We start from the raw sequence: 24,214 nt of genomic DNA on the forward strand, positions 1-24,214 counted from the left end.
GTGCACGCGCGCGCTCGCGTGCGCGCCTGTCTGACAGTGAGTTTTTAAGAGCACTCACGAGTCATATCGGGATTTTCCCCAGCCCCCTCGAACCTTCTCTGGTTCTCAGAGAAAGCTTTCGGGTCTGGAATCAAAGACGTCAACGTGCATTCTGTTTTCACCCTGCAGACTTAAATAACATTCAAGAAATATCACCAGAGAAACCTAACTCTCAGTGACCAAATTGACAAAGCTTCTATACCGTTTTAAAAAGAAAAGTATGTGCCTAAATTATATACCCTGCAACAATAAGATCATACCCAATCATGTTATTGTTTAAAATATATGACATGCATAGATGTTCCAAATAGCCACTAAAAAAAAAAAAAAAAAAGGTTTCGGTGACATCAAAAGACATCAAATAGCATTATAACACTGTACCGCAGACAGGAAAGAAAAGCATTTAAAACACCGATGAAAATGGCGTGCAATATAATTACCTCAAATTGCTGTTCGCTTGACACCCTGACACTAATTTTATTCAAGCCATTGGGAAATAAGTGTTTTAAAAGCACTCCTTTCTAAACGCTGAAGGTAGGGGGGCAGTGAGGTCGTCAAGGAAAGGAAAGGGTAAAGTTTCCACCACGCAAAAAGAATTAAATAATCCATTTAAAATAAGCTCTTTGTGGCTCGACAATCTTTAATACCCACATTTTAACGCTTGCCCTGTATGTGGATTGATTTTTTTTTCCTTCAGCATTCCCTCACCAGATGGATTTTTGCTACTGCAGATCAGCAGAGGGTGTCAGATCTTTCAGAGTGCACCAGGCTGGAACGAGCAGAGCTTCTTAGCAACTCTCTCCTCTCCCCCCGCCCCCCCATTCTCGCGCTCTCTCCCTCCCTCAGAAAACTCGCCCCCCACCCTCCGCCCCCTCCACGTAATTCCGAAAGAGCAGAAGAAAGAGAAGGAGAACAAGAAAAGAAGAGCTTTTAAGCGAGAGCCGGAGCCCAGAAAAAAAGGCTGAAGAGGACCGAAGGGGAGGAAAGAAAAAGGATGGACAGCTACAAAACGCAGCGATTGCGGAAATTTTCCAGCGCCATTGGCATGGCAGCGTGAGTGTTTCGGTCCGGCTTGATTTCAGCACCGGGGGTACTGGACAGCACCTCGGGGGGACTTCTGGGCGACCCGCAGCCTCGGCGAGAACTCCATCAGTCGCCTCCACAAGAGAAGCCGCGGAAACCCCTGCTTTGTATCAGAGAGGCAAGGTCAGTCCGACGCACAGCCATGCACAGGCAGTGCGCCTGTACTACGCTGCAAACCCCCTGCTTGTTTCTCTAACATGCACTTGCTTCTAATCACTAGCATTGTTCCCTTCCTCATTAGTGAGGACCACTAGACGAAATTCTGTAAGGGTGTGTTTTTAATTTGTGTGTATAGATTTAACTTCTTTTTGGTTATTTTTAAAGGGTTGAGAGGGAGTGGGTGCTTTTTTTTTTTCCTACTTTTTTTTTTTTTTTTTTTTTTGCTTGCCTTGCACTACGTGCCTGGATAGTTTGTGGATATAATTATTGACTGGCGCCTGGGTTGTTGCAGTGCGGGGGGGTTAGGGAGGAAGGAATCCACCCCCACCCCCCCAAACCCTTTTCTTCTCCTTTCTTGGGTTCGGACATTGGAGCACTAAATGAACTTGAATTGTGTCTGTGGCGAGCAGGATGGTCGCTGTTACTTTGTGATGAGAACGGGGATGAATTGCTCGCTTTAAAAATGCTGCTTTGGATTCTGTTGCTGGAGACGTCTCTTTGTTTTGCCGCTGGAAACGTTACAGGGGACGTTTGCAAAGAGAAGATCTGTTCCTGCAATGAGATAGAAGGGGACCTACACGTAGACTGTGAAAAAAAGGGCTTTACAAGTCTGCAGCGTTTCACAGCCCCGACTTCCCAGTTCTACCATCTATTTCTGCATGGCAATTCCCTCACTCGACTTTTCCCTAATGAGTTTGCTAACTTTTATAATGCTGTCAGTTTGCACATGGAAAACAATGGCTTGCATGAAATCGTTCCTGGAGCTTTTCTGGGGCTGCAGCTGGTGAAAAGGCTGCACATCAACAACAACAAGATAAAGTCTTTTCGAAAGCAGACTTTTCTGGGGCTGGACGATCTGGAATACCTCCAGGCTGATTTTAATTTATTACGGGATATAGACCCAGGAGCCTTCCAGGACTTGAACAAGCTGGAGGTTCTCATTTTAAATGACAACCTGATCAGCACCCTACCTGCCAACGTGTTCCAGTATGTGCCCATCACCCACCTCGACCTCCGGGGAAACAGGCTGAAAACGCTGCCCTATGAGGAGGTCTTAGAGCAAATTCCTGGCATTGCTGAAATCCTGCTAGAGGATAACCCGTGGGACTGCACCTGTGATCTGCTCTCCCTGAAAGAGTGGCTTGAAAACATTCCCAAAAATGCCCTGATCGGCCGAGTGGTCTGTGAAGCCCCCACCAGACTGCAGGGGAAAGACCTTAATGAAACCAGGGAGCAGGACTTGTGTCCTTTGAAAAACAGAGTTGATTCTAGCCTCCCAGCGCCCCCTGCCCAAGAAGAGACCTTCGCTCCTGGCCCCCTGCCAACTCCTTTCAAGACAAATGGGCAAGAGGATCATGCCACCCCAGGGTCTGCTCCAAATGGAGGTACAAAAATCCCAGGCAATTGGCAGATCAAAATCAGACCCACGGCAGCTATAGCCACAGGCAGCGCCAGAAACAAACCCCCAGCCAACGGTTTGCCCTGCCCTGGGGGCTGCAGCTGCGACCACATCCCAGGGTCAGGTTTAAAGATGAACTGCAACAACCGGAACGTGAGCAGCCTGGCTGATTTAAAGCCCAAGCTCTCCAACGTGCAGGAGCTTTTCCTGCGAGATAACAAGATTCATAGCATCCGAAAATCACACTTTGTGGATTACAAGAATCTCATTCTTTTGGATCTGGGCAACAATAATATCGCCACCGTAGAGAACAACACTTTTAAGAACCTTTTGGAACTCAGGTGGCTGTACATGGATAGTAACTACCTGGACACGCTGTCCCGGGAGAAATTCATGGGGCTGCAAAACCTCGAGTACCTGAATGTGGAGTATAACGCGATCCAGCTCATTCTTCCTGGCACGTTCAATGCTATGCCCAAACTGAGGATCCTCATTCTTAACAACAACTTGCTGAGGTCCCTACCGGTGGATGTGTTCGCTGGGGTCTCGCTCTCTAAGCTCAGCTTGCACAACAATTACTTCATGTACCTCCCGGTGGCAGGGGTGCTAGACCAATTAACGTCCATCATCCAAATAGACTTGCACGGAAACCCTTGGGAGTGCTCCTGCACCATTGTGCCTTTTAAGCAATGGGCAGAGCGCCTGGGTTCCGAAGTGCTGATGAGCGACCTCAAGTGTGAGACGCCGGTGAACTTCTTTAGGAAGGATTTCATGCTCCTCTCTAATGACGAGATCTGCCCCCAGCTGTACGCGAGGATCTCGCCCACGTTAACTTCTCACAGTAAAAACAGCACTGGGTTGGCGGAGACTGGGACGCACTCCAACTCCTACCTAGACACCAGCAGGGTGTCCATCTCAGTGTTGGTCCCGGGACTGCTGCTGGTGTTCGTCACCTCCGCCTTCACGGTGGTGGGCATGCTTGTGTTTATCCTGAGGAATCGAAAGCGCTCTAAGCGAAGGGACGCCAACTCCTCGGCGTCCGAAATTAATTCCCTGCAGACAGTCTGTGACTCTTCCTACTGGCACAATGGGCCTTACAACGCAGATGGGGCGCACAGAGTGTATGACTGTGGCTCCCACTCACTCTCAGACTAAGACCCCAAGCTGGGTAAAACAGGGGCGCCATAAGGCGAAGACCCCCCACTTCCCACCCCCGCCGGCCTCCCAGGGGTGGAGGAGCTGAAACGTAAGTCCCGCGCACCCCAAGGCTTGATGGACCTATGTAAATGCATCACTATGAACTCGCTCCACTGAGAGGGTCTGACCCCTTAGCTCCCTTCTGGAAACAAAGAGCAGACTGTGCGCTGCCAGCTCGCTCTTTGCTGAGAGCTCCTTTGACACAGCCCAGCAGGGGCCCTGCTCCAAGAACTGACAGTGCCCTTGCTCTCAGCTGCAGGGCTGGTGGGGATGGCTGCCAAGATCCTATACATATATACATATACCTACATCTATATAGAGAGATAGCTATCTATTTTTCCCCTGTGGATTAATTAACCCCGCGAGGAAGGGGGGCGTGATGGCTCCCTGTTGGCTGCGCAGGGATGGGCAGTTGCACGAAGGCATGAATGTATTGTAAATAAATAACTTTGACTTCAGACAAAAAATAAAAAATAAAAAGTGCTGCATGGTTCGCATGGATTCCACGCACTCCAGGGACGCTGCCCTCCCCGGCGACTGGAGAAGACGTCAAGTTCACAGCACCCACCCTCTTACCTGATAAGTCCCATCGTATCAAACTTTCTATAAACAAAATACAGTATAATCAGAAAGTGCCATTTCGCCATTATTTGTGATCGGTAGGCAGTTCAGAGCGTACGTTTACTGTGAAAAAAATGTAAAGATTTTATTTAAGCTATTTGCATGACTAATCATCGGTCCATTTTATGAGTTAAAATGTATTTTGTTGAGCGAAGTTTTTATGGGTTGTTTTGGGTTCTTTTATTTTGATGGTGATGTTTTATTTTATTTTAAGGGGGAATATTTTTCTATACATATCCAATAATGCCTTCCATCTGAATGTAAAATAAGTACCCATGATTTCTATTATAGTATCAGTGTAATTATTTAAAAAAAAAATTTGAGGCAGTTAAGCATGACCAATTAATGTCACTCTAGTGCTTAGGCTGCGATCCTATGGTAGCAATTCTGTGCTGGTGTAAATCTTACTTATAAAGTAGGAAAAAAAGAACCGAGGAAGCACGTGAAACTTACTAATTCTATTCGAGGATTTTATAATGGCATATTTTTTCAGTATTAAAGTGAAAATGTTTTCAACTCTGGGTCCTTACATTTTTCCAGCCTTTTATTTGCAACTAGTAAATTGGATTTGCGGTGGAAGGGACCCGGAAGGCGGATGGTTGGGGGTGGATCCCTTCTCGAGCTACATTAAGGCTCTTTCTCTAATCGCCTTACTTAGCTTTTACCCTTTACGTAGCTCCTCTCTCCTACCAGCCCCTCCCAATTTAGGAGCTTTCCCTTGACGCTCAAGTACTGTCTTTCCCCCAACATCCCATCACCCCCTCCTTTCCTTCCTAATGCGGCAGTGAATCTCTCTATTAATACTGGAAACCCCTCGCTGCTGCTACTGCTGCTGCTGCACACTCTGCAGATATATTAAGGATTTTAGTAGAGATTTGATTTAATTGACTGCCTAGATCGGTCTCATTAAACAGAGTGGAGATTTCATTGGTCAGCACTCTTCGATGAAAGACAACCCTAATGACTGGCATTTGAGATGCTGCTGGCATTTTGAATTCAACATCTGCTGAAAACGGTAAAACTAATTAGTGGCCACCCACCCTCCCCGCCCCAGCAACTGCATATTGAAATTTGTTGAAGTACTCATCTTTATGGAAATCAATCATTATCTTAAAGAAGTGTTTTTCTCCCTTCATCCGGATGTCTGGTTGTAGCCCAGTAATTAACAAGAAAAGCGTTGTACTGTTTGAATTTTATGAGTCAACCTAACTCTGGCCCCAGTCATACTCCTCTGGGATTTCTAAGCAATCTATTTTATCAGCAGTTAGGGAACAAAAAAAAGCAAGCAAACTAGGCAAATTGATGAGGTCTGCATTCCACCACATATCCACCTCTGAGAAGTGTGTTAAAAGACTGCAGACCATAAATTTAAGGGAAAAAAAAAAAAAATAGAGGATTGTAAATCATATAATGAAAGTCCCCAGAGCAGTTGCAAGAAGATTTGCCTTCTAGAATTCATATTCTTAAAAAAGTAATTTCCCAGAACACCAGTGTTCTGGAGTATGTATTATTTATTTTAACGCTTTTTAAATAAAAACTTTATTATAAACCATGACTATTCCTAAGGCCATTCATCATTTTCTCTTTTGATTCTTTTGTTTGTGGGCTGTATTTCCTAGTGGAAAACTTGAAACCTTCAATCCTCTGACAAATATTATGGGTTGTTATTTATTTATAAATTTTTCATAAATAATTTAACTTTTTTATGGAAGTACAACTGGGTTCCTGGTAAATAGTCAACAGATTTATTTGTGATGGAAAAGGGGGAGGGAAATTGTCATATATTCAATAATACTATGACCTTAAGAAGGAAAAGTATGGATGGCAGATGTCTATGTATCTGGTGGAAAGTGGCACCTAATAAATCTAGTGAATAATAGTAATTTTTAAAATTGATCCATGATTAGTCTAAGAGGGAACTAGAACTTACAGGAAAAGTATGCAGGAGCACGAACAATTTTTTATATTAATTGGAAAGCAACTGTAGTATAGGAGCTAAGGTCAAAGAGACTATGCTTATTTGTAAAATATTAGCTTCAGTTGTTTTTGAGTGGTCATTGTATGCCAGGCATGTGCTAAACAATTTACATAAGTATTTAATTTAACCCCCACAGCTATACAATAATTTAATATGATATTGCTAGTCCCATTGTACTGATGAGAAAATTAAAACTTTAGGAGAGAAAGTGATAACTCAGATCATATCTGATAAATATGGAGGGGGATTTAAGCCCAATTACCATTATATTCAAAAAACACAACTGTTTGAATGGATTAAACATATTTACATGATAACTTCTTAAAGAAGACTATCCATTTTTGAAATATAAAATAACCAAAAGAGGACCCAGGTTGTATCTTCTTAACTGAGGTGTTGGTGGCCCTTAATATTTCCAGTAAAATAAAGGAAAATTGTCATATATTTGGAAAAGATAACTTTAGTGTGTTCTCCAAAAGTATATAAGAAGACAACATTTAAGAAAAACTATGATGTGCTATATGAATTTATGAATACAGAAATTCAAATCAAACTATAAATTGATTCTAAATATTAGGATCATGAAATATTTTAATACATAATAATATATATTAAAAACCCATGTAGAATAACTATCCAATAATTTCACTGAAAAATAACATTATTTATAAGACATTGATTTTGATAAAGTATCACAATTATGTAAATATAATATATGCCTATTATTAAATATACATATATATATTAGTTTGGCCTAAAGCTAATATATATTAGTTTTGCCTTAAATTTTAGTTTTCAGTCTCACCGTGAAACTTTCATTTAGAAATATTAAGCTTCTTTTTTTTGTTTTTTCTTTACAAAAAGTATGCATACTAAGAAGTTTCCATGTAGGTTAGTTGGGATATCTTGTTTTGGGGTGAAATCACCCTTTCATCAAAGTAAGAGAGTTTAGTTATGTGAGATGAAAAAGTAGAAAAGAAGAAGCTATCTTGTTTAGTTCCAATGCTTTAAATGAACTAGTAGCTTCTGTGTTTGCTGCTGCAACTAAGAGTATCCTAGAGTTTAAGTTGTTGCCATAGAAAATTGTTGTTTAACCATTTTCACATGTTCACCCAAGAGGACACTAGAATAGCTGAATTAACTTTGACACAACAGGAGTATTTTTCTTGATAATATTTATATCAGATATAATAAGAATTGTCAGGCCTTTTAATAAGTATTAAAATTATACTGATGATTTTAAGGACAGTTTGTTAATTTAGCTTTTTCCAGTTTATTAATAAATGTTATTTGATGTGTACACAGAAATGGTGAATTTGGAAGGGTGAGCAGGGATGTGTGTTCTTTCACTTTGTTGGCAGAATATTAAGTAGTGTGATTTCTAATTCAGTTCTTTTGCTAGATAATTTAGAAGAAATGTTATTTTTTTAATTTGTATGCTTATTTGAAGAAAAATGGAGATATAAAATGTGCTAAAGTTATAATTTTAGCATGTATACAACTTTTGGTTTATCTCTTATTTCAGTGTATTCGAAATGGAACATATTTTTTTTAATTTTTAAAAGATGAACTCTGTATGAAGTCAACAGATATAGTAAATGCATACGCAATATTTTTAACTTCTATGATTGCTTCAATGTGACCCTGAACCGTAAAAAAATAAGGACAAATTAAATAAGTTTTATATAATCCCTTGGCATTTTCTTTCATCTCTAAGGTCACCAAAAATTATGTTATAAAATGCAATATGCAGGTCTTGCAAAACTTTCTTCTTCATATTGAAACAAATTCACTAAATGATTTCATGAAAGCATATATTACAAACAGAGCATTCCTGACACCTGAACCATGATTAACTCTGTTGTGACTGATCAGAAATTGTCTGAATTTCAAAAAAAATGAATAGTTAAGATAATAATTCACTAAGTGCTTTAAACTATAACTTTATAATGAAGTGGACTACCAAAGCAGACCACTTTTTGCAGCCAGTATGACTCTTCAGCCTCAATAGACTGGCAATTTCAGTTTTTTGGCATGGACCTCAATTATTACACTTCCATTTATTTGCTAAATAGATACTACATTGCATACTTAAAATATAATTCTATTTTCTTGCTTGAACTTTGCAAACAACTTACCTTATAGTTTGAGGAATTTTGAATGAGTTAGGCATTAACATTTCAATGGACAAATTTAACTGAGCACTTATTACACCAGAAATATTGTGGCTCTCTAGGATAAAGAAATTAAGGCAGTTTCTACTTCAAGGATTGGATGATGGGCAAAGATGCCATATATACAAACGTCATAATTATAGAAGACTAATACACCATAGACACTTTCAACAGATGCCACTAGAAATTTTGTATTTCTTTATTTTAAATAATTTAGGTTTCTGGACATTTGGAAAATTGCAGTCATCACATCAGTTTTTTTTTAAGTTATTATGCAAATATTTGAAAATATTAAGATAACGTTTGAAAATAAAAGAGGGACTTTAATTACTTTATTAGTTCTATTTTCATTTCTTCTATAAAATGGGAACAATGTCTGGAATTTTGTAACATCAGTAAGAGTTTTACGCTAATTCTGAACAGAAATTACTAAATGATTTTTTTTATCTTAGCAAATGAATAACAGCTATTTATTCAGTTTCAGTTATTTGAAAAATCAAATATTCATTTAGGAAATTGAATAAAACATTTCCTGGTATAAGAGTTTCAGATGTAGTTGTTACTTAGCTTTGATCTGTGTTGTTTATATATAAAATATACTACAGAAAATTTACTATATTATATATATATTTATGATTTTACTGTAAATCCACTCGTCCCTTAGACCTAATATCCAATTACTTAGTAGAATGGTACTAATGCATAAGCTCTGAAGTTTAACAAGCAGAAAGTAGTAAGCAATGTCTTTCATTTACCCACTTCTTTGCCTTATTCACTTTGCCTGTAACTGTATTTCTTTTCTTGGCAGAAGAATACAGGAAAGAAACATATTCGGCAGTAGTATATCGATAGAAAAAGTCAATATAGAATGAAAAATGAGAAGTGCCTCAAATATAGATGATAAATGGCTAATCCAAATTGCTATCACAGAAGCAGTCTTAGTCCCCCAAGATAGAGGGACAAATAGAAAAGGTCCACTCTTACCCTAAATATAATAGCTAATAACAGACTGTAATATTTATTATACAGTTTTTAATGTAAAGCAATAGCTTATTTAATTTTCCTATCTGCATAAGATATGAAAAACTAATGTTCATTTTAATGATAGTAATATAATTTGATTATTACAAGTACACACAGAAATTTTGCCAATTCCATGAAATAATGGGATTAAAATGGTGAACAAATTTAAAACAGTGTCATTGTTTATACTCAAAAAGTAGAAAGCACAAGTTACAGTTCAAATTTTTTTTTTTTTTTTTTTTTTTGGTGGGACCCTCACCGGTGGCCAGGGATCGAACTGGCACTGCAGAGGTTGTGGGCAGCCTTGCAGCCCAGTGCTCAAATGCTGCACCACCAGGGGAGGCCCCAAATAATTTTATATAATTACTTTATATATATAGAATCATAAGTAATCCCATGACTAAATTATTTTATCAAAAATATTTTGTTGTGTAATATATGACATGGGATATATCTGAAAATATATGAAATAATAATTATTTTCTAATTTGTGCTCAGATAATATGTGGAGCTAGTCTAATTCACTTGTAAGTCTAGTTAATTTTAATAAGTTGGGCATTTAGCACTAGTTTTTATTTTAGTAGACTCTGCAGCAAATAATTAAGACAGCCTATCAACACTGATTTGGAAATGTTTATGTTGTGAACTTTTCAAGGTTTCTAAATAGTGGATCTACAATGGTTTAACTCATTTTCAAATGACCATCAAAAGAATGGATTCACTAAAGAAAAGTATTCAATGCTACTAATCCCTATTTCCTATATGACTAAATGTTTTCTGGTGTCTCAATATATGTTTTAATGAGAAAGTTTAAGCTGTTATTTTATTTTGATCAGAATGAGTTACCTAAGTGTATTTTCCGTAAAGCTTTTGTTGGGGTGACATTCATATTTTTCCCCAAAATGGGCAGGTCTCTAAAATCTGATTTCATGATACATATGGTATTTGGTATAATTAGACATAAGGACATAACGAGTGTATTCCAGTAGGGCATAACATATTATTGTGTAATATTATGAGGAATAAGATATGAAGTCTAGAAAGCGACAGCTGTAAAAAAGCAATTTCCCCAAAATGAACTACATGGGGATGTCATATAATAATTTAAAATTTATAGTAAATTAAGAAGTCAGATCTGAGCACTTTTAGACATTCTTTTCATAAGCATGACATTATTTATAGCCAATCAAAAACTATTTATTTTACTAGTTTTTCATAATAAAGAATTTTTTTTCAGTATTTTCACATGGATAGCTCATACGGCCCTTATTAAATTTCCATCCCTGCCAGGCTAATTTGCATACCTGATGAGTAATAAAATGCATAACTGGAAACATAATTCCTTTCCTTTTATAAATACAGGGTTTTTAGGTCATAATATCTAAAATTAGTATGACATACTTTGAGAAATTGCAGCCTATATTTATGTTGGTTTAAAGAGGCAACACTGGTGTCATGCCAAATTCAAAATGCAATCCCCCTCCAAAAAATAAAAAAAAAAGGAAAATCACTTTCTTTTGGGAGTTTTACTTTCTTGCATTCCACATATATTTATTGATTACCTATTATGTGCCAGGCAGTTATGCAGAGGTTCTATTTCTGCTCATCTAAATTCACATTCTATGAAGAGTTATAGAAAACAAAATGAAACAAAAATAATGGAGAGTATAAATTTGAATAAAAAGCAAGAAAGGAAACCAAATGGGAAAGAGGCCAATGATCTCTTCATATGGTGGTCATAGAAGACACAAAGAGATCATGCATGAAAAGTCATAAAAACAATCATTTGAAGATTTGGAGAGAAAGCATGGCAAGTTAATAATCAAGCACAATACATACTGATGAATTTGCTTGGTATATTAGCAGAGTAGAAACATGGCTACAATGAGTGGTATGACCATAGTCAGAGAAGAGGTTGGACAGGCAGAGGGAAGCTAGATTATGCCTTCAAAGCCATAGCAGGGAATTTAGATTTTATTTCACATATAACAGAGTGGTGTAAACTGGCAAGTGGTATGGTTTAAGTAGTGTATTTACATAATCATTTGGCTTATTTAGTAAAAATGAATTAAAAGGGACAAAAATGAAGGCAAGGAACTGCTGTTACACAGCTTGAGAAAGACAGGATGGTATCTTGAAGAGTAGTTATTAAAGTGGAAAGGGAAAAAATTAGAGAGCCTAGTGGGACATTTTAAGCTCCAACAGAACTGAATTGGAACTGATATGAGGGTAAAGAGACAAAAAAATAGTTATGTGTGTTTTAAAAACCAACATGATGGCTGTTCTTTTGTTCGGGGGAAGGCTGAAGAAAGCAGGTGTTAGATCTGAAAGTTGGATTTTGAGCATGAAACTTTGAAACGTGTGTTTACATATTCTGGATAGACTGTTGGATGTAGAAATATGGTGGTATAAAGTTCAAGAAGTGTTTAGGGAAAAAAATATAGACTTGGAATCCATCATTATTCTTTCTGTTAAGTCTCTGTTTTTCAGAATTTAAAATTAAACTGCCAAGTATATTTACTGGTATATTCTGCCATCTGGAAAGATTTATTGAAAATTGAATATAAACTTTGATTTCAGACAGAACTGATGTAGGAAATGTCTGAAGCATGTGCAATATCCCTAATATTTGCACTTTTTCTCCTCAAAAACAGAAAGCTATATATAAAACCTAGCAAAGTATTTATTTATAAAAATCAGTTTAAAGCAAAAAAAAAATAGAGTGAAAAGGATAAACACTTGTGACATAAAAGCACAATACAAACTTTAAATGCTTAACTCCTTGGCTTTAATATGCATATTTATGAATGAGAAAGAAGCAATTAATCTTATCCATTACCAGTGACAAAACATTTAATTTTTTTTCCACCAAGAGGAAAAATATCTGGCAGAGAAAGATTAACATTAGAAATCAATAACAAGATGAGAATGAGAACTAGGCCATTTTCATTTAATAGTATAAGATTGGACCTGTACTGGGAACTTTCATTTTACCTTTCCTTTTAGGCAACTCTGTTCTGATTATCTCTTAAAAACCCTATGCTATATTTGGTATTTAGTTCAACCTTTGAGTAGATAGTGCAATAAAAAAGTATTTAATGCTTTTTTTCATAGCAGCATTTATCAGCACATGCCATTCAGCTCACCATCACTAACTGTCTCTAATCCCTAAAAACCTAAGTGTAATTGAACTTAATCTTCTAAGCAAATTGTGATTATGTTTCCTTTTACTTTAGTCCTGCTGCAATTCAAATACTCATTTTAGACTTTGCTCAAGAATAGTTTTCTCTCTTCATGAGACTCTGGGTGACTTCAGTTCGCTGGAAAGGTGTGATGCCATGCTGTAAATACTCAGCTTATTTTTAAAAGGAAAGCTAAAAGCTCACTGAAATCTCTGTTTCTGTTACGTTTCTTGTGACACAGCCTCATGGCTCTCCCAAGTTCAAGGTCTTTGGGGATCACTTATGGCATCCACAGCAATGAACTTACAGTCAGAAGGCTTTGGTTCTGGGTAAGGTTCTCCTCTAACTAGTTCTATGAATGTAGGCAAGGTTCATAGTTCTAGTGAGTCTCAGGTTTTATATCTAAAATAGACGTTTTGGCTAGAAATAAGTGATCAGAAATTGTTTTCTGTAAAGGACCAGATAAATAACTATTTTAAGTTTTGTGGATCATGATGCAACCTATGATATTAAGTAGATGTTATGTACATATGCATATTATGTTGAGACCGTATAAAACAAGACACAAAACAAATTTCCCAAAATTTATATTGATAAAATTGAAATCTTTATTCAGACACTTCACTATGAATTTCATATAATTTTTATGTGTCGCAAAATATTCTTTTCACTTTTGCCCAATCATGAAAATATAAAAATCATTCTTAGCTCATAAGTGGTGTAAAAACAGACTATTGAATTATCTGGCCTGTAAGAGGAGGTCTTTCAATGCTTGGACTAGATTAACTCTGAAGTCCTTTAATAAAGCTCAAATGGAGCCTTTTTTGGTATTCATTAAGATATTTTTAAAATGGTTTGCCTTATGCAAATTATATAGAATTTTCTAAATTGTATAGAAAATTTTATATGTTTTATTCCATTTAGCTTGTAGATTTTTAAAAAAATTATTCAGGTGAATTATATCAGAATTTAATTATAACTATAAAGTAGGCAGGGGATAAAATAGTGATTGAAGAGTACTGACAATAATCTAATCATATTGGATCAAAAGTTATTGGAGTAGTTTGGAGTCGCATCTCTAGAAACGGACTCTATCAATTCTAATCTCAACACTGTCTAGCCTTGTGAACTTGACCAAGTTATTAACCTTGTAGCACTTCGAGTTTCTCACTTATAAAACGTAGGTGACAATGGTAGTGCCTCCCTCAAAGCAGTGTCATGAATATTAATAAGGTTTTGCTACATTATAAATTTTCATAAAGCATTAACTATTGATAGTTTTTTTAACTGAATAAATAACTTTATATAATCTTCAAACCAATTATGTCAGGTAGGTAATATTTTTAAATCACTATTTTATAAAGAATCTGAGAGTTAGAAAGCAATTTGCCTGAGAGAACACTGTCCAGTGGCAGAATCAAATACAAAACCAGATAAGAAGGCTTTTTAAAACCAATACATTCTACCTGTACATCTGGGCAATTGATAAGAGATTACCAGTGTTTGTTCATTCCAACTTCCTCTGACATTTTTCTGAGACACTTGTTGTTTTTCCTGGGATTGCAGATATTTAATGCTCTTTTATTATATTTTCCCAATCCATAACCACCGAAGTAAACGCATTTTTTTTTAATTTAATAACATTAAGTTCACCCCCTCTCCTCAAAGTCTTCTCTTCCTGGACAGTAACTGACACTCTAAAAGTTGATTTCCCTCTCTCTACTTTCATCACTTCCTCAGCTTCATCAAAACTGCTCCATTATATCTTATCTTAACTAGCTCACAGATGGGGGCGAGGGGATGTGACCAAATAGCTTAATACAACAATTTTATGCAAGGAGGGTATTTAAAAAAATTAATAGCAGTGACAAAAATATAACATTCCCTTCCTCTACAATATCACTTATAGTATTGGAACAACTGTTATACTCAGTTTTGAAGACTATATTAGTTATATATCAGGGACCACAGTTCATTTTGCTTGAAACACAGCATCTATCCATGAATACTTCAATAATATTGTTGCTACTGCAAGACTGTTAATAAACCACACAATCATTTTGGAAGGCAATTCATTTTATCTTCCACTGCCAAAGGTAAAGCAGGTTAAAGTGTCAAAATGCATTTGCTTAGGATAGAAAACATGCTTCCCTCCCAGAAATCACTTCCAAAATAATCTGTGTTTACTCTGCTATTTATAGAAGTATGTGCCATGATTCCAAAGATCTGGTCTCCAAGAGTGATACCTTGTTTTTTAAAAATTTGAGTAAATATTGTGTTGGATAACTTAAGTAATTGTCCTTACTATAGGATTTCACTGGTTTCAACAAATACTCTGAATTTCTGGAGAATTCATGAATTATTTCCTATACTAACTTAACTTGGAAGTCACTACCCTTTTGACACCCACATCATCCTTGGTTTGATTGTCTGTCTGGTTTTCTAGAACACTCATTTAGAGACTTGCAAAGCAAAAGAGATAATTGCCTAATGTACCTAATTTAAGAGGGGAGAAAACACAAAAGAAGCTCAGATCTTAGAAAGCTGAATTCATAGTGGCATAAAATAACAGGTTTGGAGTAAATTTTTCTGAAAGAAAGCTAGCAATTCAGACAGAAAGTAATGATAAAACAAAAGACAACCCATTGCTTTTATTTCTATAGCTTTCAGGCATTTCTACATCCAAGTGTGTGCCATTTACCCAGAAGAGCTTGGCCTTTCTTCAATTGTGCCATCTGTTGAAGCATAGGATGAATCTCTACTTTATGACCTAGTAGTTCAAAATAGCTTGTGTTTCCAGAAATATAGAATGCTCCATCAAATAAATTTTCCCTATTAATTCCATTCTGGAAGAGTCTTCCATTTACCCCAGTTCCTTGGAAGAAATATTTATTGGTCACAATAGAGTTTGAAATTGTGTGTAATTCAATTTATCTCAGTCCCACTACTCTTTAAGGAGTTTCCTTTTCCATGCATGGAATTCAGAGGTCTAACAAATAAGAGACTGTAATAAAGTATTTGTCTCAGTTGACTAGTATGCAGTTCCTTATATCTGTAACTGGATAAATTTCTCCTTTACTTTATAAGCGAGTTTATTTCCTCTAATTTGCTGTGTTCAAATGCTGATTGATTTTCCATCTGAACTTACCACTTAGGGCCATACTTAATGAAACAAAAGGTCAATTTATTCTTATTTGCTGCTACTTTGTTAAAACAGTAAGCAAGTTCTATGTGTTAAAGAATTCATCTCCCACTTAATTTTTTCTTTAACCTGTGTCCACAGTTGTAAATAAGTGTATTGCCCATTGGAATATCTGCAACCTTTAGATCCTACTGACATTGTAAGAGCTTTCTTAGCAAGAAGGGTTCATGCTTATGTATCTTTTTAATTTTTTAATTTTATATATTTTTTACATCATTTTCCATTTTTGTACAATGTATGCATTTTTATCATGCCTGTAAAATTCCTACCACCCTTGTTTAAATCCTACTCCCTTCTACCCTCCTGTAGTGTGTCTCTGGTTTATAGTTGCCTGTTGATTTTGATTTTTACTTTATTGTAATTAGTCTTTTTCCTGATCCCTTATTTAGGTTTTCTAAATTCCTGCTATGAGTGAGACTGTCTGGTATTTTTTTTTTCTTTCTGGCTTATTTCACTGAGCATGATCTCTTCCAGCTCCATCCATGTTGCTGCAAATGGCATGAGTTTATCTTTTTTGATTGCTGAGTAATATTCCATTGTGTGTATTGCAGCACTATTTACAATAGGTAAGCTATGGAAAACCCCAAATGCCTAAAAATAGATGTCTGGATCAAGAAGATGTGGTACATGTTTATGTATCTTTTACCTCCTTGCCTGTTTGGAGAATAATGACTAATGCTCACTAACTCAAACACATCAAACTACATATATGTATGCTTTAAATATGGTTACAGAATGATGGAATGAAATCATTATTTCACTCTATTTTCAGAACCCACATTCTTCCCAAATCAAATATTTTCCAAACCAAAAAGCATGCTGTTTGCAAATAAATATTACCATTCCTGTCTATTATAGGAGATAAAAGTGGTTAACTTTCCTAGAGATTATAGAACTTTATCTTTTTTGATAAGCTAATCATAATATATTTGATATATAAAGCTAGAAATAGATTTACATAAAATTAGATTACATAAAGAGCAAACAAGTCAGCACTAGAATTTAACAAATGTGGTACAGAGATTTAAAAAAAAAAAGAAATATACTGGAGTCTTTCAGGCAAAATTTTCTCCTGCCATACGTCCCCTAAGAATGAGAACTACAATAGGTACATACTCTGTACAGTGGCTCATAAAGGATGGAATGGGACAGAACACTGAGTAGAGACCTAGGTTGAAAATCAAGGAAATGCTCTTTTTTGTCATTTACAATTCTAATAGAATTATGAGAAGGAAATTGGTACAGTCACATAGTTTTTGAATGAATAAAGCAAAGTTTTATTATAAATTTACTAAAACTAATATTAGGATTGCACAAGTGTTTCTCTATGTACAATTTGCTGAATGTCTATCACACAGTGCTGAAATAAGGATCAAATACATTTGCAGATATGAATTGAGTTTCTTAGATGAAATTCCTTTCATTAAAAATGTTTACTAGGAGTTGTTAATTTCTATTAAACTCAATTTTGTCTTGTCCCTGATTCCTTAAGAACTAAAATAATTATTTAACATTGATTTTCATATATTGGTGTTTTTTTTAATATGTGTGATCTTTTTGTATTTTAAAATAAGTCTTATTCATATACAATTATTATCATCTTTAAAACTGCAATATTTATTATTTTTAAAGTACTTTCATTTCTTAGAAAATTTTATGGTAATTTACTGTTTTTTTGAAAATCACCTTGGTTTCTTTAAAATTTATTTCCTTATTTGAGGGCTATAAAGTACGTATTTTCATTTCTAACTATTAGAACAAAACACAATTATATTATAAATCTTAACAACACTAAACTTAAATCTTAATTCCATAGATATTGTGAGGAATTCTGCACAATTTTATTCTATTAGTGATTTTAAACATTTTTACGGATTCATATTGGTAGCTAAAATTAAGATTGCATGTATATGCTATGATCACTGGACAGAGGATTTAATTTTTATGACAAAAATATTAAGCTCCTCTGAGATTTCACAATTTTTGTAAATTCAGGCTTAAAAAGAATTCTTACCTTTTTTTTGTCAAATCATTTTTTGTTTAGGGAGAGCAAATAAATATGTTGATTTACTGAAAGAGAGCTCCTACCTAATCCAAGAATATTTTGGTGAAAATCAAGTTTGAGAGGGAAATCAAGTTTGAGAGGGAAATGCATTCACTAGTTATTTAGAAATTCTCTTTAGTGTAGATTGGAAAACTCTGCAAAGTGCTATAGTGGTAAAAGTATCTTAGGTGAACAAACTACTGGAACTGCATTCATTGCACTGATTTATAAACACAGTATGCACCTTTGCACTCTTCTGATGTAATATGATTAATATCACTTTGAGATAAGATTATATTTAAATCTGAACCTAACTTTGTAGAATGAGTGCTGTTTCAAGATCCTTCCTTCCTTCCTGCATGTAAGTTTTGGGGACAGGACAAAAGCGACAAAAGGAGAAAATAGTCATTTTGACCTACTGACATAAGAGGAACTAACAATTCTATCTTAGTGATTATGAAGAGAAAAAAATTATCTCTGTTTTTGAATCTTTGTTATTAAGATGCCAGGAAACCTTCTGTAAATTGGGCTGTTTGATTCTATGGAACTATAGATGATTGTAAGTCACACTATTTCAGCAGCTTAAAAATACAGTATGAGTTGTTTTTTTGGTTTTTTTTTTTTTGTTTTTTTTTTTACTGTTGGAGTTTTTCCATATTAATGAGAGTGCAACTTATTTGCAAAGTATATTTGTTCTATTGATTTAGCTTAGCCAGGAAAATGTATGTTTGAGCTGTTTTTTTTTTTTAATTTATATTAAGGATTTAATTTTGTATCATATTTTTCATGTATGAAATTGTTTGAGAGATATTTCTTATCCAGTCTCATGTTTACCTATCATTTGCAATAACCTGTGGTCTAGAAGAGTTTTACAGAATATGGTTCCACGTATTCTATCATATTAGGAGTAATTTTATAATTCAATTCTTCTTTTAAAACAAGCCCAAATGAGTTGTGAATTTTCTATCCAATAGCTCATATTGAAAACAAGAGTGGAAAGTGAAAGCATTATTGTTTAAGGAGAAACGGTGCCAAATTGAAGATACTTATTATGGTACTCTAAAAATGATCCCAGGGTTAAAATATATCACCCTGAAACATTAGTCAGAAAACCTGCACAGATAATGGGAACCCTCAGTTTGACTAATTGTTGGCATTAAGAAGGAAATTTCAAGGTCTATTAAGAAAGAAAATGAAAACCCGAGTGCATATGTGGCTCTGAGTGCATAGTGGATTCTGCAAGGACATGGACAAAAGGAGATATAAAGAAATAATAGGAAAAATTACAAAGATGCCTTATAAATGTCAAGTGCTGCAAGAGAAACAGGAAATGACCAGAGATGATACTGACAGTGGCTTGATCCAAGATTGCAAAATGGTTATTACTCACAATGACAGTGGGCGTGTGTCTCTTACTGTAAGTTGATTATGTAAGAATAAATATTAACTAATGTGTGGTGGATTTAAGCAATTAGCTATATATAAAGAATAGAAAAAGTACCTTCCACATTAACAGACCATTTTTTATGAATAGATATCAATTTAATGGAATATTAAAGACATTTTGTAGTAAATATTACATATACTTATTTAGCTTTAATTTAAAAAAAATACTCCATAGTACTTGATGACCTTTGTGTTATTTTATTGAGAAAATTTTCAGCATGTTAATTATTAAGTTAGACTAATTAAAACAATGTCTATGGTGATTAGGGTACTTGAAATCAGGAATGTTAAAATAGCAGTTTACTTTTCTAGTTGATTTAAATCTCTGTCATGTAAGACTATGTTCTACTGCTAAGCGGAAAGCATAACTGTATTACACTGGGATTAACAAAGTAAAATGAAACATACTCATTATTTTGTAAATAGAGTATGTGGTCAGTCACCAAAATTATTGAGTGAGCAGTAAGTACAGAGCATTGCATTAACATCCACAGATATTCATAGACTCTCTGTTCCAATTATGAGCAAATAAACACTATCTTTGAGTAAATAGGCACATCCGTACTACTGCTTCAGCTAAAGCTTTGTGTGTGAGTTAGAAACACAGATAAACAACTCACTATTTTGTTTAGTATAAATTACCCTAACCAACTTCTGTACTGAGAGTTTGCCAGGCTGATTCAAGATACACAGATGCCACCTTATAGATTTATATAATACTTTAGCTGTGCTTTATTTTTTTTAAGATTTATGTTATTTATTTTATGCATATAAGAGTTAGCTGTAGACCAGAGGTGTGAGGGTGGGGGTGAGAAGGTTCACCAGAGACAGAGTGGGGAGCAGAACAGGCAGATCTACTGAAATATGCTGCTGAGGGGAGCAGCTGGCGAGACAGGAGAGGTCTGCTGCGCCATGTAGGTTAGCTCCCTGGCTGGGGATCGAACTCATGCTACAGTGGCTGCCAATAGCTTCACAGTGCTGAGACTTAACCCCTTATACCACCAGAGAGACCCTAGCTGTGACCTCACGACCTGCAAGTATTCCAGCTTCTCCCAAGCGCTGAAAGACACTGCATTGACAAGCTTTCATTGAGCAAAAAGGCAATGTGCTAGGTGTAGGACATGATATGATAAATAAAACAGAAGATTTTCCAGGAACTCACACTCTAAAGACATTTCTAGTCAAATAATTGAAAAATCATCTGGGGGTTGTTTAAAGTGCAGTTCCTGAGCACTCTCTTAAACTACTGATTCACAATCTCCATAGTTCTAATAACTCACATGTAAAAATAACATCTTACCTATTTCTTTAAAATATGTACTTAGAATATTGTTGGGTAATAAACCCTTTAGTAGACATCTAGTATGTTTATATAATTTATACTGTGACATTGGCCTTGTTTAGATGTGTATCATTGAAAAATTAGCATCTATGTATACTACATCATGTTCACCACTAGAAATTCCAATTGTAGTTTTTACCACACAACTGACCACTAAAATTTGTTTTTGAAGTAGGGTTGTAATAGACATGGTTAAGGAATTGTACACACAGAGGAGGGACTTGTTACCCAAAGTGGAGGGGACAAAGGTCTTCTGAAAAAGGAACATCTGTGGCTGGCCATCATAGGAGGCCACCCATTATCACCTGTGCTCATTGGGATAGGGAACATTCTAGGCCTTTCTATGCAACAGCAAAATTATAAGCTAAAGAAGAGAGGATAGCAGAGACGTGTATAGATAGGGAAATGCGAGGAGTTTGTTTAGAGGAGAATAAAGGACATACAAAAAATATTATCAAGAAGATGACTGGGCATGGAGTCACCCTGATCTTTGAATGTGATGTTAAAGAAATTGAATTGTATTGAGTTTCAGCATTCTTAATATTCAAATGCAAATATAATTAATTATTAATGAAAAAAGTCCAGAGAGAGAGAGAGAGAGAGAGAATGTGGAATTTTTAACATTAGAACTCTTCTGCTTCTGCCAGTCGTTGCTATGGGGAAATGTGGCATAGAATTGCCAGATTGTCCAGTCTTTCAAAAATAGCCAAAAATCTGGTGTATTCATTAGAATTAGGTTCAGCTGCAAATAACAGGATATCCTAAAATAAGTGTTCAAACAAGAATGAAATAATTTATTGCTCACAAATTAGTGTGAAAAAATGTCCTAGGATGAAATGTCAGTTTTGCCCTACCAAAACTACAGAGAACTGCTTTCTGTCTAGCTCACTCCTCCACCATTTCTAAGCTATAACTATTGCGCTGGTTGAAGGTGTTCAGGTGGCAGAATCGATGACCAAATGAAGAGGGAAGAAATAGTCTCATTTACATAAAGTTATTGGAACCTTCCACAGGCTTCTAACTTATGTCTGCATGCTTAGATGAAAGTGGGATGATGACATGGATTTTATTTGAAATTTTTAGTGGCTATTGCTCACCAGAAATGTTATTATCAAGCAAAAGCATAATGGATATCAGGGGACTAGAAGTATGTTGCACTACATTCAGTTACAATTGATGCATGATACAGCAATCATCCACGTGTCTGTATCTATGTGTCTGTATCTCTGTCTTTCTACCTGCCTCTCCACCTATCAGTTACTGTGTATAATCAATGCTAATTGTGTGCAAAGCAAAAATATCTGAATCATATATAACCTCAAATTTATCAGTATGTTATGGGAGTCTGTGGTTTATCAGAATCTTTGAATATTGTTAGGGAACAGAGTAAGCTGTTCATATGTACATAAGTGATGTGTTATTTAAGTGATCAATTAGCTGCACTTGATGACTGGATTATTGGATAAAAGGGGAAAGAGAATTGAGAAAGTAAGCATACATTTCCAGTTTGATTTATGCGACATGCTATAATGTCACCAATTTGGACAAAAAATACCCGAAGGATCACTGGTTTGTGGGGGAAGATGAGTCAATTTTTATACATACTAACTGATAATTCTGTGTTGCCATTTTGATATCAAGGTGAAAGGTAGGGGAAAGATTTGAGTTATAGATTTAGGACTTAAAAGATATGGCATCATCATAGAAGAAACCATCAAGATAACACAGAAGCAGGTGTAAATGGAAAAGGGCAGTGATAATAGGACAGGATACTGGCAGACATGGTTATTTAAGAGTTGATTAAAGAGGTGCAAGACCAGTCTCATCATGAAAGAAAATGGGTGAGAATTGAAGGAAGCTTGAATATTAGCTCAGCAGATTGCTGTAAATGTCCACTGCTTTTGTTAATTAGCAGCATGCCAAATTCAGTGAGAGGGGGTTTCTTGGATCTAAGACAGGTGCCAATGTTTTGACTAGTGAATTATAGCCAGAGATATATGTGATTATAGTAAATATTAATCTTTTGGAAAATTGCGTAAGAAGATACTAGACACAATTAAGGGATAAACTAAGAGAAAAAGCACAATCATTTGTTTGTTTAGAATGGAAAATATGAGCATATTTATTGGGTTAGAAAAAGAGGCCATAAGGAAGGAGACTTTTAAGATGCCTAAGTTGTTCATGATGACCACTTGGCCATAGTGTCTGAAAAATGGATTTAAGGCAAAGGGACGAGAGACCGGGTGATAGATCTGTATGTAAGCTTTGGTTTTGGAAACAAGAATTTACGGAAAATGTTTCTTCACCATTGCAATGAGCATAATTAATTTATGTAAATGTAGGTGACACACAAACACTAATTGGGAAAACTTCACAGAGAAATCAGAGGCTACAACTGAGTTAGACTGCAATGATTTTGTACTGGTGTCAATTAAGAGAGTGAAGAAGAGGAAGATGAAGGGGGTTATTTATTTATTTATAATTGAGGTAACATTGGTTTACAACACTGTATATTATTTAGGGAAATAGGTTCATACCTCCTAAGATGTATAACACCTGACCACACCCGCCACCAAAGCACCCATGGTCCTTTACTGTAGACATTGGGCCCTCACCTGTCTTTGTCCCCTTCCCTTCCCCTTTAGTAGTCTCAATTCTGCTATAATATTTCTAGGGTTTGTTTTGTTTTAATTTTATGAGTTCCCAAGGTTTGTTTTTGTATATTCTGCATTTGAGTGATATCCTCTCCTAGTTGTCTTTCTTTTTCCAATTTATTCTACATAGCATAATGCCCTCCAGTTTCATATATATTATTACAGATGGCAAGAGTTCATCTTTTTTATAGCTGCATAGTATTCCATTGTTTATATATATACCACAGCATCTTAATCCACTGCTGTGGATTTAAGTTAAGCTCTTAAGTTGTTTCTATAACTTGACTGCTGTAAATAGTGCTACAATGAACACAGAAGTGCCTAATATCCCTTTATATTAATGTGTTTACATTCTTTGGTTAAAAAGCTAGGTTTTGAATTGTCGGATTGTATGGTAGCCCTATTTTTTATATTAATTAATAAATTTTTAACTGAGGTAACACTGGGGTATGCTCATCAGATCTTACCAGATAGTGCATCTACCACCAACTTACCCATACTCCACTACCACAGATAATTTTGCCTTCCTCTTTCTCAGTTCTTTCTCCTCCCCTCCTTGATGTCTCAGTTCTGTAGTCAATTTTGAGGAACATTAATTCAGTTTTCTATAGGGCCTGGACCGGCCCACATTCCCAAGACTAATATACAACTGTTCCTTTTTCTTCACAGTC

General features: G+C 35.7%; 1 protein-coding gene across 1 annotated transcript; it reads left to right on the plus strand.

Annotated features, from left to right (window-relative positions):
- The first annotated feature begins 782 nt into the window (after nt 1-782).
- Nucleotides 783-6,050, plus strand: SLITRK1 (SLIT and NTRK like family member 1). The gene is made up of 2 exons (XM_037528819.2): nt 783-1,245; nt 1,692-6,050. Exon 2 carries the CDS (start codon nt 1,745-1,747, stop codon nt 3,833-3,835), a length of 2,091 nt encoding a protein of 696 aa, XP_037384716.1. The 5' UTR covers nt 783-1,245; nt 1,692-1,744; the 3' UTR covers nt 3,836-6,050.
- The last annotated feature ends 18,164 nt before the right edge of the window (nt 6,051-24,214 follow it).

Source organism: Talpa occidentalis, unplaced genomic scaffold, assembly GCF_014898055.3.
Source record: "Talpa occidentalis isolate TD23 unplaced genomic scaffold, MPIMG_talOcc4v2.1 talOcc4.5, whole genome shotgun sequence".
Classification (NCBI taxonomy): domain Eukaryota; kingdom Metazoa; phylum Chordata; class Mammalia; order Eulipotyphla; family Talpidae; genus Talpa; species Talpa occidentalis.

Bases quoted from the DNA above. Each gene is read 5' to 3' on its own strand.
- SLITRK1 (XM_037528819.2), top strand. From the start codon at position 1,745: ATGCTGCTTTGGATTCTGTTGCTGGAGACGTCTCTTTGTTTTGCCGCT.